We start from the raw sequence: 19,012 nt of genomic DNA, 5'->3' as shown, positions 1-19,012 counted from the left end.
ATTATTATTTTGTAAATCGGAATCGATTTACACTGGAATGTCGTATTTTTTCCAATTTATTCCGAATATAGTTTGAAGGGCGGAGAAAATTCGTTTTACGCGGAAATATATCGTAGTTTCATGAATTTACACCAAATATCTGAATTCAAAGGGCCGGCTGCGACGGAATTCGAACGCTAAATTGCAATTTACGCGGAAATACGACATATTTTTACGAATATGCTTCAAATATCTAAATTTAAAAGGCCGGCCGCGACGAAAATCTGCCGATAAAATTCGATTTACGCGGAAATACACGAATTTTACGAATTTATTATAAATATCTGATTTTAAAGGGTCGGCCGCGACGGAAATCGGCCCCGAAATTTCAATTTACGTGTAAATATATCGCATTTTTACGAGTTTATTTTAAATATCTGAATTTCAAAGATTCGGTACGACAGAAATCAGCTTCGAAATTTCAATTTACGCGGAAATATATCGTATTTTTACTGAATTTACTTCGAATATCTGAGTTAAAAGATCCGGCGCTATGGAAATCGGCTGCAAAATTTCTATTTCTGCGGAAATTTGACTTACTTTTACGAAATTTACTTAAAATATCTGAATTTAAAGGATCGGCCGCGGAATTTTCGTATTTTTAGAATATACGAGTTTAAAGGACCGGCTGCGACGTTAATCGCCTGCGAAAATTTGATTTACTCGGAAATGTGTGGTATTTTTATGAATGTGCTTAGAAAAACTTACTTAAACTTTAACTTGAAGGGCCGATCGTGTCGGAAATCGACTGCAAAAATTCGATTTAAACGGGAATAATTCGTATAATACGAATTTACTCAAAAGATACCACCCCAATTTGAAGGGGCGACCGAGGAACTCGATTTTCGCCGCTTTTTTTTTTTTTTGTTCATAAAATTTCGAATTACGTGGGAATTAGTTAATTCGAAATTTGATTTTTGATGTCCGCTGGATTTCGAATTAACGAGGTTCTACTGTATATATAATATAATATAGTATAATACATATAGTAATATATTCAAATATATATTGTATATTCGAATTCTGAACAAAATTTAGAGAAAATGATTGAGGTAGTTAAAAACTTTTCAGATGATAGCAAAATGACTTTTGGTGTAGATAAATGTAGAACGATCCATATAGAGAAAGGAAACATTGTAGATGGGGACGAGAGTATATTTAGAAATTTCCAAATTACTAGTATGAAAAGGGATGAGGTTTTAGTATTTAGGTATTTAGGATACCCACAATAAAACACATTAGATCATACTAGTTTTAAAAATGATATTAGGATTAAATTGCAAACTAGGATCAGGAAAATTTAAAAATGCAATCTATCTGCTAAAAATTTAGTAAAATCAATAAATATTTGGGCAATACCTCTATTAATGTACTCATTTGGCATAATTAAATGGTTCAATACAGATTTAGATAACTTAGAACGATTAATTAGAACTATGCTAACAAGGTTTAATTGCCATCATCCAAATTCAGCTATAGAACGAATTAATTTACCTAGAAATTTAGAAGGTAGAGGTATAGTCAAAATAACTTCTTTGAAACATAATCAGGTAGAAATGCTAAGAACTTTTTTCCATAGGAAAGCTCATAGCTCAGAAATGCACAAAATAATTGGCAAGGCAGATAGAAACATTACACCTTTAAATTTATACGACGAGAATGCCAACATTTTTATAAATCCCATCCAGGAATTATTAGATTCCTGGTCAAATAAAATTTTACACGCAAAACACTTCAACTATCTCAACCAAACGTAGTTGACCAATTTTCGTCAAACAAATGGTTGAGTATTGGGGAGTTGAGCGCAGAAATAGAAGAATTTATGCTTGCCATTCAGGATAGAGTCATTAATACTAAAAATTATAGGAAGCATATAATCAAAGATACTAATCAAATTGATGATTTATGTAGAAAATGTTTGGCTTTTCCGGAAACTATAGAACATATTATATCGGGTTGTTCTATGTTAGCACCGTCCGAGTATACATTTAGGCACAATCAAGTTTTAAAAATAATTCACCAAAGTTTGGTAATTAAAAATAACTTGATTGACTGCTGTAATATAATACCATATTATGAATACAGTAGAACCTCGTTAATTCGAAATCCACGGGACATCAAAAATCAAATTTCGAATTAACGAATACGTTATATTTCCGCGTAAATCGAGAATTCGCAGCCGTATTCCGTCGCGGCCGACCCTTTAAATTCAGATATTTGAAGTAAATTTGTAAAAATATTTCATATTTCAGCGTGAATCGAAAGTTTTCTGCCGATTTCCGTCGTGCCGTATTTTTTAACTCGGATATTCGAAGTGAAGTTAGTAAAAATACGATATATTTACACATATTTTTGAAATATCGCGTACGATTTACGTTGCGGCGGGCAAACGGAAATTTACGGAAATTTTTTTGGCGAAAATTTCAAATTACGCGTTTGTTCGAATTATCAGGGCTTGAATTAACGGGGTTCTACTGAACCAAATTCATTTTTATAAAACGAATTTTATAAAATATATTATGATAAAACTATACTAACATACCGAACGATTAGTCATAAAGACCCGATATAGTTTTACATGATAAAATTAAAAAAATAATTTCTATCATTGATGTCGCTATTCCAAATTCCTGTAATATTCAAAAATTTGTTAATAAAAAAATAAGAAAATTCACAGATTTAGGAAATGAGATAAAGAAGAAAGAATTTGGCATTCTCAGACTATAAAAATATTACCATTCGTTATTTCGGCTTCTGGCATTATACCTAGCTCTCTCATCAAAAATTTAGGCGTATTAGATCTATCAAAAAATTTATATATAAAAATGCAAGAATCAGTCATTTTAAATACATTTAGGATAACGAAAGATTTTTTAAATATTTGTGTTGAGGGATCAGTAGGATTTATAGGCCCTGTCAGAACCCTCTGATATGAAAATATCTGGAGTCGGTGAATTATTTTCCCATTTGATCTCTTGTGAGTTGACGTGTTGTTCTTGTATTGTTTTGTATTTATTTTGCTTTTATAATGCACTTGCATAATGTTGATTGACTAGATGATCATGTGTGGAAGGGTTTAGTTTTTCCTATGGGGAAGATTTAACCCGGACATAAAGTCGGAAAAATAGTTTACCAACTTTACTTCGAATATCCGAGTTAAAAGATCCGGCGCGACCGAAATGGGCCGAAAAATTTCGATTCACGGGGAAATATGACATATTTTTATGAATTTACTACAGATATCTGAATTTAAAAGGTCCGCTGCGTCGCAAATCTGCCGAGAAAATCCGATTTATGCGGAAATATATCATATTTTTACGAATTTACATCAAATATCTGAATTTCAAGGGTCGGCCACGACCAAAATCGGCGGAGAAATTTCGATTTACGCGTAAATTTATTGTATTTTTACGAATATCTTAATTTAAAGGGTAAAGCCGCGGGCGATTTCGGTCGCGGCTTATTTAGAAATCTAAATCTTATTTAGGCATAAGTATATTTCATTTTTACGAATTTATTCAGAATATCTGAATTTAGAGGGCCGGCCGCGACGATAATCGGTCGCGAAAATAAAGGAATAATTCGTATTAATACGAATTTACTCATAAGATACTACCCGGAATTGAAGGGGCGACCGAGAAAATCGTTTTTCGAAATCTTTTTTTTTATCCTTCCTAAAATTCCGATTTACATAGGAATTCGTTAATTCGAAATTTGATTTTTGATGTCCTGTGGATTTCGAATTAACGAGGTTCTACTGTATATGAAAATTATAGAATACTAAAAATATTTCATCTTTCCAGTAGATGTGATCACCGAATCGAGCACCATGGCAGTGGGGGTATCCCTGCTGGATTCCCTGGATGAAGGATCCCAGTTTGACGAGGACCAGAGTATTGTGATGGAGTCAGAAACCCTGGACAACACCAACTTGCACCTAGACATTGGACAATCTGACGATCTGGTATATATTCTATGTTGTTTTATACAATGGTATGATAACTAGGCAATTAAGTTTTAACGATTCTTAACAAATGAAGTGCATCTGGTTCTAGATACTGCCACACGATGGCTCTGACAGCATCTCCGCCTCTCACTTGCAGGACGTGGGCTGCGAGGAAATGGTTGGCTTTGAGGATATTGCCGAGTACCTGAGCGGGGGAGAGCCCCACCTGGGAGGAAGAAACAGGAGGAGACAGCCATCGCTGATGGATGATGATAACACCATCAGTAAGTATATTGTTTTAATAAAATATTATATTCATTACATCCTCTAAAAAAACGCTGTTAATGCAGATATTCAAACGCTGATAATTAAAAAAAAACATAATTCGAAATTTTCATAAAAAAAAACCCCAGAAATTTTTTTTATACTAAACACTTTTTGTTTTAATATTCGTAATTCGAAATTTATTTTTGTTCGCGCACAAATATATTTTTTGTTTAATTTGAAAAATATAGTATTTTGCGAAAATAAATCGAATGAAGTTTTGAATTAAATGGGAATTGATTAATTTGAAATGTGATTTGTGATGACCCCAATATTTAAAATTAATGGGGTTCTAAAGTACTCTATTAAGTACATTAATATTATGTACGACACATATCAGGTTTTCTTGTCTCATTGAATTTGTTTTTATTATATTTTATTTTTCAGCTTGTATCCCCGACAAGTCTGTCCCGTGCCGCGCACGTGCCTCCCTGCCTGCGGCGCATCTGTGCCTGGGCCGGTTGCGCGGGGTGTTTGCGCGACGCCGGATCCCAGCACGCGCCCGCTTCGGCCCTCTGGAGGGCGTGAGGCGCCGCCTGCATCCCGCCATGCCCCGCCCACACTTCCTGCTGCACACCAACAAGGGAGATTACACCATCGATGTGTCTGATGAGAGTGAGTATTACTTGACTCTATCTTGAATCTATTTTTTACAGCAAAAGCCTTGCTACAAATTTCGTGGTTTATTGACACACTTCTGCAGGGAAAGGTAGTTTTACCCTTTCGGTCGATTGATGCTTAACGCCGGGAAGGGTAATTCTACCTTTTGTGCCGGCCTCATTTCAATGGCAGAAAAGACAGAATTGTTCAATTGTTCAGAATTTTATATGAATATATTATATACCAATCTCTTTGTAAAGGTCCCAACTATATGTACATAATTATCGAATCGTAATGCAAGTCTTCTTTTTATATTTATCTTCAAGACTTTCGTTTACATCGGTATTTCAACAAAAGGATAGTATATTATTTGTTATTAATAATGTTAATAATTCAATTCCTGGAATGGGGGTTTTTATTACCGTGAAACCCGATTTAAATCTCTATCTCTGTTCAGCCCCACTCAACTCTTATGTACAAGCAAGCGAGAGATGTCGGGCGTATTTAAAGAAAGTAGGTAAGGGCAAATACCGATAGGCGGACCGTAATAAACATATTACAAGGTTAATTGAGTTGCATTTCAAATAATATTCAATTTTCATTTAGCTCTTTTTTTATAGCTTGGGTATGCTGAGTTACTACGTAGAAATTTTTATTAAAATATTTCGATTATTTTCTAAGATAAAGCAATTTAAAACAAATTAAAGAAATTCGCGCGGGACCTTTATCTTCGTCCGGAGACAGTTTAGCGCCAGCTCAAAAAATATCCGACCGAAATGTTTTAATATTTTCACGATTATCTTACCCACTTGCTTGCCCCGTACATTTTAACAAAAACATTCAGGATTGCTCCGGAACATACTGGAACCCCCTCAACGCATGAACGCATTACAAAGAATTTACCGTAATTACATTATTTTCTGTATAAGCTTACATAAAGATAATATTTGTTTTTCATAGATAAATAGACAACATTAAAAAAAAACTTAATTAGTTTTTAACTTCTTCCGAGATAAGAATACTTCTTCTTTCGATTGATACAAAACACAGTTATAGTCTTCCTGAAACGCTTTCAAACCTATGCCGGTAAAAAAAAACAGTGTTGTTTGCCAAATGATAGTATAAAGGTGCCAGGTGGTAGAATTTTTACAAAAGTAACTAAAAAATGTACACTTTAAATAAATTTAAAATATCATTCGCTTCTCCAATTAGCTTCAATTAGACGGGTTATTTGAGAATGATATTTCGTTAAGGTCCACTTTTGTGGGCAAGCTAGTGTTTATTGATATCAAAATACTTAACAACAGTGGTGCACTCACCGTAGGCCGCATGAAATAGGTTCCCAAGTCCGTTTCGTACCATAAATAAATCCCCAATTGAGAAAGTTTTGATGGTGCTCCGGATATGTTTTCTTTTTACGACTAAACATGCTCCGGAGACTGTTCTAATACCATCCACACTGGAATGTTTGCAATTTTAACCTTTGCTTTGAATATTGTATACAGGACAAAATCAGAATCATTTGCGCTGATAGCACTGTCGATTCTAATTTTTCTTTCATAATGTAGCATTTCCAAAAGCTTACTAAATACTAAATAATTTTCTATGAATGTCAAAATATGTTTACAAAAATGAAAATATTTGAGTTTCCAAAGTAGTGTAAAGGTCATTCGTTATTTCTTTGAAAATACCAAATAGCACTCCATAAATGCTGGCGTCCCACAGGGATCGGTTCTGTCTCCGACTTTGTTTTGGTTGCACATCAATGACCTTTTGACATGTTCACCGATTCATTGTTACGCGGATGACAGTACAGTTCATGATAGCTTTCTGTTTGACAAGCCCCCAAAGGGCACACAAACTCCAACGGCTCGGAGGGCTTTGAAGCAGAGAATGGACGGTTATCTCGAGAGTATTTCCTCCTGGGGTAAAAATAATCTCGTCGAATTTAATGTTTCAAAGACCCAATCCTGTCTGATTACGTCTAAAAGGGATCCAAATGATAATCTAGTCTCCTTCAACGGAAGCAATCTTCCGAACAGGCCTTCCATTGATATGCTTGGTGTAACTATAAGTGACCAGCTCAGGTACGGGGGCTCCATCGAAGCCAGAGTAAAGTTGGCCTCTCAGAAGCTGGGCGTACTGTACAGGGCCCGCAGATACTTTAATAGTACACAACTGCTGACCCTGTACAAATCGCAAGTGCGCCCTACTGTCGAATTTGGCAGCCATCTCTGGTCCGGAGCCCTTGAAAAAAACCCTTGACTCTGTGCAAAAACGGGCGGTCCATTTGATAGATTCCCCAATCTTAACAAACGGACTGCAATCTTTAGAGCACAGGCGTCAGGTAGGTATGCTGTCCTTGTTCTATCGGTATTACAATGGAAGATGCTCTGAGGAACTAGCGTCATTGATCCCTTCGGCACCGGTGCGTAGTCGGGATACACGCCAAACGCGCGCCCAACATTTGTACACAGTTGACATTTGTCACATGAGGACGGGTCGCTTCTACGATTCGTTCTTAAGTTCAACAGCTCGGCTGTGGAATGAACTGCCGGCCTCTGTGTTTCCTCCCTCCTACAACATGGGACTCTTCAAGACCCATGTTCACTCCTTCCTCTCTACAAAAAGACCCTCCACACAGCATCCCCAAAGATGACATAGGCCCTGAGGGAAATTATTTTCTTCAGGGCCTCCTGTGTGGAGTTAATATAAAAAAAGGTTATTCGTAACCTGGGAATGTTTGACTTTCTTTTTAAAAAATAAAAATAAAAAAAATAATTATTTACATTATATTTATTATGTGTGTAAAAATACATAATGGACTCAATACTTATATTTATATGTACATACATATTTTTCTTAACCACACATAAAATAAACATATTTTTCTTAACCACACATAAAATAAACAAAGTTTTAGTCCACAAAAGTGAAAAAAACCTTAGTATTATAATGTATGATTATTATATACTATGAACAACTTTGTACTGTTATTTGACAAAATTATTATATGAGATAAATGAAAATATTAACAACGCCATAGTACTAAATCGTTTTACATAATTAAAACTTAATTAATATAATATAAGTTAATATAAAAAAAGGAGTTAATATAAAAAAATAAAATAAAACCTTTTGATTGTTGTTTTTCGTGTATGTCGTCAGGATTATGAAGAAATAATAAAACCTGTATTATTCTATATATACTATATATATATACATATAAATATTATTTTTGACAGTGGTTTCCTTTTTTTTTCTAGATAAAGTTATCTATTCTGGGGAAATGTCTTATTTATTTATTTATTGGACAATTTGTATAGTGCCGCTTTTGTGAGATATCACCTCAGGGGCGCTTACAATAAATAGCTTAGATAAATCATTTAGTAAACAGAAAACAATCGTAAAAATAAATAAATCTTAATTTTTTTTTCAATATTGTAGCAAAACATCTCAAGGTAATTTTCGTGCATCTCCACATATTTTTGTCCGGCAATCGAGTGTATTCGGAAGATATTTTTGGTACGGCTTTTCAGAGTAATCCATACCCCATGATCATCCATAAAAAGGTTGATTAGTCCTTCAGCAAAAAAGGTGGTGCATATTATGTATAATAATATGTCGGTGGATTAAATTTATTTTTCTATAGTAGAGCAAGGATTTTAATTTGATTGCGCCTATTTTTACTCAGAGACTTCAAACTGGATGCGCTACGTTCGCTTGGAGCCCGGCCCCAACCAGAATGTCTGTCTGCAGCAGTCAGGCTCGGAGCTCTACTTTATCAGCTGCCAGCCCATTGCCCCACGCCAGGAGCTCATCCTGGGCTACGGGTTCACCTATGCCCGCCACTGGGAACTTCCTTCCCCACCACCCCACGCAATCGGTAACAAACATAACCCTACATATTGTTAAACCTGAAGTTTTGATGTATTTTTCTTGTCTTACCTTTTGTACACCTTCCAGATAGTGAAGAATCCACCTTGGCCTGGCCGTGCTACGAGTGCACCATGAGATTTGCTTCTTCTCCTGAATTGCAAGCACATCTCAATATGCACGATGATGATGTAAGTGTTTGCCTCTTAACCCAATCACAGACAGTTCATCAATCTCTGTTAAAAAAATTTAACTTTGCGACTGCGATCAGAAGGAGTCCACTATATGGACTGCGGATGATGGTGAATTTCTCCAACTCTTACGAATCCCCATCTCTTTCTTACGGAAACTCCGGCATCTGTTTTTCCTCCTTCATTTAATCCGGGCCTCTTACAAGACCCGGATTAATAAAACCGTAGAGCCCCAACCTTAACTCGCCTTACAAAGCTATCCATCTGGGTGGCGACATACTGTCTTTACACTGTACAGACAGGGGTGCTCTTGTGAAGTGTCACATAAAAAACACCTTGAAGTGTCCTGGTGAAAGACTATTACACTTTTGCATTTTATTTGTTATTAATGAGTATTATATGCACTCTCAGTAAATATATTATATTTTGCTTATGTGCAATCTTTTATTTAATGGTTGGTTGATTTCAAACTCAGGACAAGAAGACCGCTACAATTCGCAGACCAAAAAAGAAAGCAGCTAAAAGTGCTACCAGTTCAGACCATCGCTGCAGTGTTTGCAGTCGCACGTTTCCCAGGTGTTTTAGGTATGCTCCATTCTTATTCTTGTGCCATTAAATTCTACTCAACAAAATGGAGATGATGTTCTGTATCAAAATATTTATTTATCTACTAATTATTATTATTTTCGTCACTAACTAAAAAAAAAAAAAAAATGATTTTAAAAAAAAAAAATATATAAAATGAAAATCGCTGTGCGATTACGGGATTTTTGCAACACTCGATACCGTATCTGGTTCGGACATTGAATTTTTGATATGTCTAAAGTTTTATTTCAATTTTAAAGAAAAATAAATCCTCCGTGGAGTTGATCTCCCACCTCGGCTTTAATATAGTTCTTACACAACATAACCATATATATTGACCTGCCTGGGGCCTAGAAGCTCTATCAATATGATACAATATGAAATTGATGATGTTTTTTTCATTCCAGTTTAAAGCGTCACATGCTGACGCATGTCTCACCACAAAGCGATGAGCCTTCATCAAAAATTTCTCTTAGTGACATTGGGTAAGAAAATTACAATTTTATTTCATTGCCGGCAATTCGGCCATTTATTAAATTTTAATTTGAGTACACAAACGTAACCCGCCTCACTAGACGACGTCTGTTCTATTGGATAGGTATTTATGAAGAAATTTGTACATCATTTAGACCAGTTTAAAATTACAAATGTCTAAGCCCTTAATTACTTAACCTAATCAAATAAATTTTCTCATGTAGTGAAACCAACGAAGCTGATCTCTCTGCCTCATTCGACACGGGCTCCAGCATGAAGATGGACCTTAGCACTTTGGAGGACTTCAACACGGCAGTCTATCCTCAGCATCACCTCCGCCGAACCAAGAGCCAGAACCAGTGTCAGGAGCGGGAACAGCTGGTGCCCGACAGTCAGATTCAGATAGACCATGACTCCACCACCGACAGCAGCAGCGATCAACTCACTTCCGAGGAGTCATACGGGCAGAAGGAGAACACCTCCATTGAAGCCAATACTAATGTGTACCAGTATAATATTTGTCAGAAGATATGTCCCTCCATTGAGCAGTACGATGAGCACAAGTAAGTTTCAAACATAAATTAAATATTTATTAGATAATGACATTATTTATCAACCGTGGACATAAACATTCTTTCATTCTAGAATCAAGACAGAAGACAGAATCAAGACCGAAGATAGAATTAAGACAGAAGATCTAAAGGCTGTGCCATGCCCGGACTGTCCATCTCCCGAAGTCACTGTAGAGATTCAAGAAAATTCCATGACCGTTAAGAAATCCTCCAAAAGTGAAGCCATGGACGACACAGCAGTTGACAGCACGGCCACAGAGCAGCTGAAGGTGCCTTCCCTAGGGATCTACTGCCTCATCTGTCCGAGAACCTTCTCGCATACCTGGATGTTGAAGGAACACACACAGTCTCAGCACCGCAGGGCTGATGGCCAGTACGATTGTCCTATGTGCGATAAGGTAACCTTTTTTCTTTCATGTTTTCTCTTCTCTGCATTCTCTCATTGGCACTTGATTTAGTTTTAATTATTATCTCGATGACATATTTCTTTCACTATTATATTAGGGTGTACTGAAAAACACTTTTTTTGATATTCAAATTGTCTCTTCGGACCCACGTGTACCAAAAAAAAATTGACCCAAGTGAAGAACATTTAGGTCTTCCGAAAAAGCCGGAAAGTTTATAATTTTCTTCAAAAACTTTCCAAATCTATTTCCATGGAGATAATTTTTTACTGACTTGAAATTTAAAATTTTCAAAAAAAGTTTTTTTTTATGTATTGCCTTTTGATTAAAAATAACAGAAAAACCTTTTTTTTTCGCAGCATGTAAAATGTATTTTTACTATATTATGTAAAACAGCCATACTTGTAATGTAATTTCATGTAATAATTTTTTGTAATAGAAAATGTTAATTCCAGCGCCTGCCAGATTACGCCAGCATAAAGAAACATATTCGGGGATTCCATGCCGTCCGCCGCTTCTCTTGCCAATTCTGCGCCACCAACTTCTCCTCTTCAGACAAACTACGGATGCACATGCTCAAGTAACACAGCCAAGCTTTGTTATCTAAGCAATCAGTAAATTTGATGAATCTAAAAGAGTTGGCAGATAAAACAAGATCAAAATAGGTTAATTTATTAATCACATAATTAGAAGTTATTATATTTTACATTTCAATGTATTACATTTGCCTTTGCAGACACTCCGAGCATAGAGAGTTCCTTTGTCCCGATTGTGGAAAACAATTCAAACGAAAGGACAAACTCAAGGACCACATCAAGAAGGTACACAATTCGGCCAACAAAGATGACGAGGTAAGTTCCCAGTTGATTCATTTGATTCGTTAGTTCATTCATGTTGGACTCAATGTATGTATGTATATAAACATTACATATGTGTACTACTTTTTATATTTGTGTTTATTTTATAGAAAACTTTGTAAGTTTTTGAAAACATTTTTTTACCAATTTTCATATTTTTTTTATAATTCTATCAAAATATGTTTACACTAGACTTAAATTCAAACTAACCATTCCATTGGGCACCATGAAACAGGCAGCTGCCTAGTATGGTGCTCTAATGTATCTTCTCTAAATAAAATGTATTAATCATGTAACATGTACTTATAAATAAAAAATAAAACATATATTTCATCTCTGGCCTATGCTATTGAAGTAATAATAATTTATTGTTTCATAGTGCTTTCACACAAATGAAGTATTGAATTCTGTAAGTTTTTTTTCATAAGTTTCAATGGCAAAGTTTGTATAAGATGTAGTTATAAAGTATAATACAAGTATAAATTCGAATTTTTTAGGTCATATTTATTGATATATGTGTTAAAGTGAACTTGTTAACTTGTTTCAGGTGACAGTGAAAGTCCCCAAAGCCTCGGCAGCTTCCCCCCCGGCAGATCCCACAGCCTACCTCGCCTTCACGTTCAAGTGCCACCCCTGCAAGCTTGGCTTCAAGCGAAGGGGAATGCTGGTAAATCACTTGGCACGCCGACACCCCGACGTGGCGCGGTCGTCGGTGCCAGAGCTGCAGCTGCCTATCTTCCGCGCTGCCCGTGACTACTACTGCCAGCACTGCCACAAGGTCTACAAGAGCAGCTCCAAGAGGAAGGCACACATACTCAAGAACCATCCCGGTAAGGACCTATCACTTCCCTGCCTACTAAATACACTATACTAAAAGATATTCAAATTGATAGACCAGCCAATCAGGGAAAGGGGAAGAAACCAAGGCGCGGAACAACGAGGCGGCATGACCGTCTCCCTTGCCGTGATTTGTTAATAAATACAGAGTGTCTGGGGACCCTGAGTAAAAAAGTAAAAAACACAAATGACTTTTTCGAAATTCCAACTTTTAGGGGTACTTTTCAGGTCAATACATAAAATTGGTCGGCCGTGTGGGTCTACCATTATTACTGCGCTGTTGCTAAATCTACCGTCCCGCGCCCAAGCGCTGTCGTTCCATCAGTCTTTAATTACCGTGCTTTGTGTCAATAACTTTTATTTTATTCGCAAAGGATCTGATAATTATCTATCTATGATGATAGTATCTAGAAGTGTTAAAAACTTGATTGTTTTAATGAGTAGAGTAGAGTAGAGTAGTAAATGTAGTGTGATTTTACCTCGGTGTGCATTTATAAAGACTTACTTGAAAGAACATCTTCATTCAGTGCATGTTTTCTCCAAAGACTTAATTTTAACATTGTGTTGATTTGTGAGTAATTTTAATTACTGTGACAATGTCTGACTTCTGACATTGATTAGGTTTACGGGCAACATGATGTAAATACACATGGAAAGTGGACATTTTGATAATTCGTTAAATTTGTCAATAGCAGTGGCATGTAAGTGATTAATAGTTGAATAATTTTATCATTCAAATTGTTACTACATTTTGTTATTTTAGTACAGTTCTCTTTTGAATCTGGTTTAAGGCGAAGCTTAATGCCAAATCACTATTTTGATTAATCTTTATAACGAATATGTGTAGATTATGAATACAAAAAATATACTTTAGATAAATTGAAGGTTTTCCTATCGCTTCGCTTGAGTAGAATACAAATAAATATTTAAATTACTCAATAAAAAATATAAATGCAAACTACTAAAAAAAAAATTTTTTCAATAGAAATGTATGAATGCATAAAGGCAACAACTTTAAAAAATACAGTATTATAGCTAAGATTATCTGTGACAGTTTCACTTGATTAACTTTTTTCTTTCTTATAAAATTATTTACAAAATAAATAAAAACCAATTTTTTGCTTGAAATCGAACGTTTCTAGACTCCGTTTGTCAAGCGATTTTTATGCCTATTACCTACGATATAAGGTATACTAAGAATATACACATTTTTTGGCTTGTAGCTTCCTCTTAAAGCATATGAATTGTAGCATAATTGTAAATTTTAAACTCTACTTGCGGTTGTTTTCTACTTGATGTCATAATTTATTGAAAGCGCTCTCGAACCCTCCTATTTTATGTTAGGGCAAGTCTATTAATTTGGATGTCTATGACTACCCTGAATTATAATGGCATGTGTCATTTACAATTTGTTTATTGCGCAGGTGAGTCAGTGCCCCCGTCCAGCAGGGGGGTGAGCCTGCCCGAGGGGGGTTCCTGGGCGGCCGGTTACTCAGCCTGTGTAGGTGCCGTGCCCTCGGCCCCGCACCACTGCCCGCATCAGCCCTGCCACAAGCAATACGCCTCCAAGGCCAAGCTGCTGCAACACATACGCTTGAACCATCCGCAGCAGGTTATTCATTCTCACTAATTGTGGTCACTCACCACCTCTGTAGACTAACCACTAGCGCCTGTTTGTAATGGAATTGTTGGAATAAGCCTTAACACATTCACTGCGGAGATGTTTGTTAAAAAACTGTCAAATGCGGCGGGCGAAATTAGATTGCAGTCCCGCTACCGGATGTATGTCAGCAAACTTCAAACTGTGGAGCTTGTATCAATAAATCAAAAATTGTTATCAAATTATTTATAAAAAAATATTAATATCAACATAATTAAAATAAGTTTTTGAATGACTCAGGGGTAAATAATAGGTTTACTGATTACAATAATATTATCTAATAGGAAAAAATAATCTAGAACATGTTTTAAAACTAATTAAATTTAAACATAATTTTTCTTGGTATGGTATGTTTGAAAACATTTACCAACATGTTTACACATGAACGCACTCGGCTTTCGTATTTTGAGTTTCGCACAAACTCGACAATTACGTCTTACCAAGTTTTTAGTTTTCTCACTTGTAATTTTTACCGATTTGTGGTTTTTTAAAATGCCAGATAGTCTATCATCTGGGTAAAAAAAAAGTAGTTCTCGCCGTGACAGAAGTAGAAGGTGTACTTATTTGCAAATCTTGCGTGAATGATGTGGACGGTGTGGCTGCTGCAGAAGAAGCCAAGTCTCTGCAAGTTGTAACAAAAAGTTGTGGATCAAAGTTTATTAGGTACATTTAGGACGGGTTGTTTCGGAGAACTTGAACAATTCTTCAAATTTCAAAGTTAATTTCCAAGTTCTGTGAAAGATATTTTTAAGTTCTGTTTTTATTTCAGTTATGTCAAGCAACTAGCCTATAATGATATAATAACAGAATTTGAATAGGACTTTCACAGAACCCGTAAATGAACGTTGAAATTTGATGAATTGTTCAAATTCTCCGAAACAACCCGTCCTAAGTCTTTCAAAAATTTGGAAAGCATTGAAAATTCAACAATGAATAAGGTATAAGGAGGCTATATTGGTCCACTTCACAGACATAGGAATTAATAGACGAGAAGATAATGGCGAGGGGTAAAATCAACTGTTGAAGAACGAAGGGCATAAGGCTGACTGTGATTCGTCAATAAATCAATCTGACAGTAAATAGGCATCTCGCATTATAATATCACCATTTACTTCTTAAAAGTAAAATCTGCTTTGGAATGAATAGACATTTTTACATGGGAGCGCTAATTACTCGCCACGTTATGAACAAATTTGCGAAGTCCAAATTCGGCAAAAAAATTCGGTTGTATTTTCAGAGTCGAAGATTTCGTTTAAGTATTTAGTTAAGACACTTTTATAAATGTTCATAATTTACTTCCCAGCAACCAACCAGCTTTGTGTTTCGCGTCCAGACGTTTCTCGATATGATAGTATAATATGTTTCTAAAACTGATCTATATTATACGATGTGAATATGCTTAAAATAAAGTAAAATAATGCTTATATATGGAATGTAATACGACAATTGGGTTTATTCTCTTTTTCACATCTATTTTTACAAGTTTTCATAGTACAAGTCAACATTTTGCCGTGTTATTTCGTAAAATGAACCGATGATGCCTCGACCATAGTTCGCACAAGAATGATGACGTCACGTTTTCAAATTTCACTTGAGGCCATACGCCAGCCCAGCCGGTTCCAATGGAACCGGTATGGGGAGTGGGGATAATACGCTTTTAATCACTTAGGGCAGGTCTACTAATATTCATATGTCTATGGTCCACTTTAAAGATTTTCTCTATATTGGATTGTAAGGTAAATATTGGTCTCCAAGATCAATGCCATTCATAAAATTATTGTAATCTACAATGCATTTTGGTTTTTTGACCGGCAACCCCGTTGTTCTGTCAATTTTTCCCGTATCCACCATATCCGCCTGATGTATCGTAGAGATCATCTTTACATCTCTCTTCTTGTTGGTTTTCCACATTTGAAGAAGTACATCCCCTTTATTTATTTTTTAGTTTTTTTTTATTTTTTTTCTCAATAATTTTTTTTTTATATTAACTCCACACAGGAGGCCCTGAAGAAAATAATTTCCCTCAGGGCCTATGTCATCTTTGGGGATGCTGTGTGGAGGGTATTTTTGTGGAGAGGAAGGAGTGAACATGGGTCTAGAAGAGTCCCAAGTTGTAGGAGGGAGGAAACACAGAGGCCGGTAGTTCGTTCCACGGCCGAGCTGTTGAACCTAAGAATGAATCGTAGAAGCGAACCGTTCTCATGTGACAAATGTCAACCGTGTACAAATGTTGGGTGCGCGTTTGGCGTGTATCCCGCCTACGCACCGGTGCCGAAGGGATCAATGACGCTAGTTCCTCAGAGCATCTTCCATTGTAATACCGATAGAACAAGGACAGCATACCTACCTGACGCCTGTGCTCTAAAGATTGCAGTCCGTTTGTTAAGATTGGGGAATCTATCAAACGGACCGGCCGTTTCTGCACAGAGTCAAGGGTTTTTTTTCAGGTATTTTGGGGCTCCGGACCAGAGATGGCTGCCAAATTCGACAGTAGGGCGCACTTGCGATTTGTACAGGGTCAGCAGTTGTGTACTATTAAAGTATCTGCGGGCCCTGTACAGTACGCCCAACTTCTGAGAGGCCAACTTTACTCTGGCTTCGATGGAGCCCCCGTACCTGAGCTGGTCACTTATAGTTACACCAAGCATATCAATGGAAGGCCTGTTCGGAAGATTGCTTCTGTTGAAGGAGACTAGATTATCATTTGGATCCCTTTTAGACGTAATCAGACAGGATTGGGTCTTTGAAACATTAAATTCGACGAGATTATTTTTACCCCAGGAGGAAATACTCTCGAGATAACCGTCCATTCTCTGCTTCAAAGCCCTCCGAGCCGTTGGAGTTTGTGTGCCCTTTGGGGGCCTGTCAAACAAAAAGCTATCATGAACTGTACTGTCATCCGCGTAACAATGAATCGGTGAACATGTCAAAAGGTCATTGATGTGCAACAAAAACAAAGTCGGAGACAGAACCGATCCCTGTGGGACGCCAGCATTTATAGAGTGCGAGGAAGAGGTGAAACCGTCAGCAACCGCCTGAATCGACCTATCCCTTAAAAAGTCAGCAATCCACGTACACAGGGATGTGGGAAGTCCCTAAGAAGGCAATTTGTTGACAAGTGTGGGCGGTATGCCACGATTTTTTCTAACTGTGCCGCAGATTCTAGTTTTTAACCCCATTAGATAATTGGCTAAACGCACACTATTGTAATAATTATCCGCATATATATTATACCATTTATTTAGGTATGGTGACAGCAATTGGGTTATTGTAAAATCTAATGTAGCACTTATACCTGAATATAATAAAACACAGGTATATCCACTCTTTGATTCACAAATCATCCTATTCAGACTTCCATATTTTACAATTTTCATGGGATTGTACAGTCAACATTTCAGACGACCTTTTCACGGAATCATCCCTTCGTCTAGAGATAGATTTTGATTTGGCGTATACACTTCCTGGAATTTCTTCGTGAAGTAGTCGATTATACTTTGAATTTTGATTAGACGGTTTGTGCTAGCAGTCGGAATTTTGTCGTTATTAGCAAAATTGAGATTTTGTAAAATTTGTCGAAATCTATCGCTGCTTATTATCTTTCTAAAATATGGGGTCTTGTGAGATATCTGAGGATTTGTGGACCAATAATCGACAATGGTATTTTTCCGGACTACCGCCATTGTAAGAACTAAGCCAAATTTTTTAAAATTCTTGAATAGTTACATCTTTCCATTACTAACTGTGAACTTCGTGAAGGTCATTGATTTCTTCTCCAGTGTCATTGAGTATGTCAGAATGGTAGTCTTCAAAATGTTATTCCACGAAAGTATCCTCTCTCTCTCATCCATTTTAGGTTGATAAAAAAATCGTAATGCCAAAAACTGTAAAATCAAATCAAAAAGTAAAAACGATTTAAATATACATTAAATTATTCCACAATGATGCTCTTGAGTCGAACTCGTAAAAATACAAATACGATTTAAAATGTCTCTAACGTCTCAAAATAAAATCACGTAACTCCACAAATAACAATGCTAAAAAAAAATCAAATATGCTTGATATAATATTTAAAATTTATATTATATAATAACAACACAGTTTAACAAGCGCTGAAATCACAACAACTGCGAATAAAAAATGATATTAGGTGAAGAATCCATAATGCTGTGCGTATTCCTATCCGCTACACCGCATAGGGAAATTTGAAAGATAGAATAATGCGCCTTTGTGTTTAAATATGCTTCGTCTTTTTAAAATAAGTTCATATATACTATAAAACATCCAGTCCGTTGGCTTGGTTTATGACTTATTATTTTATTTTTTTAAATTGTGTACTGTGAATTGTGGACGATGAATGTTCCTAGAACAATGTGAAATGCCCGTGTTGAGATAGCAATTTACAGAAGTTTTGTTATAAATATAAAAACACAAATAGATTACAATTAACTTTGGTTTTTCTTACAGAATGGCATGGCGGATAGTAAGGAAAATGCCATCATTGCTAATCTGGAGAAGGAGATTCAGGAGGAGGCCATGAAGGCCAAGGAGCTTGTGAGCAGCAATTTACAGGTCCTCAACAACAGTGGGAAACTTCAGGAATTGAACTCTGAAAATATAGTAAGAATCTAAATCTCACTAGTGCCT

General features: G+C 36.2%; 1 protein-coding gene across 3 annotated transcripts in view; it reads left to right on the top strand.

The window, feature by feature from the left end:
- LOC149420869 (uncharacterized) overlaps window positions 1-19,012 on the top strand; it is a 37,009-nt gene that overhangs the window by 13,684 nt on the left and 4,313 nt on the right. For 2 of the 3 annotated variants that reach the window (XM_089635596.1, XM_089635597.1), the window contains exons 7-20: window positions 3,843-4,003; window positions 4,095-4,269; window positions 4,697-4,924; window positions 8,604-8,795; window positions 8,876-8,976; window positions 9,452-9,561; window positions 9,969-10,046; window positions 10,260-10,598; window positions 10,681-11,005; window positions 11,467-11,591; window positions 11,748-11,862; window positions 12,416-12,698; window positions 14,130-14,317; window positions 18,833-18,985. In XM_089635596.1, coding sequence (XP_089491722.1) covers window positions 3,843-4,003; window positions 4,095-4,269; window positions 4,697-4,924; window positions 8,604-8,795; window positions 8,876-8,976; window positions 9,452-9,561; window positions 9,969-10,046; window positions 10,260-10,598; window positions 10,681-11,005; window positions 11,467-11,591; window positions 11,748-11,862; window positions 12,416-12,698; window positions 14,130-14,317; window positions 18,833-18,985 — 2,573 coding nt within the window. The remainder of the gene's footprint in view (window positions 1-3,842; window positions 4,004-4,094; window positions 4,270-4,696; window positions 4,925-8,603; window positions 8,796-8,875; window positions 8,977-9,451; window positions 9,562-9,968; window positions 10,047-10,259; window positions 10,599-10,680; window positions 11,006-11,466; window positions 11,592-11,747; window positions 11,863-12,415; window positions 12,699-14,129; window positions 14,318-18,832; window positions 18,986-19,012) is intronic. The other variant, XM_089635598.1, reaches the window with a different exon arrangement.

Source organism: Hesperophylax consimilis, chromosome 9, assembly GCF_061612785.1.
Source record: "Hesperophylax consimilis isolate HC1 chromosome 9, BYU_Hcon_1.0, whole genome shotgun sequence".
Lineage (NCBI taxonomy): Eukaryota > Metazoa > Arthropoda > Insecta > Trichoptera > Limnephilidae > Hesperophylax > Hesperophylax consimilis.
This window is presented reverse-complemented; position numbering and strand designations above follow the sequence as displayed.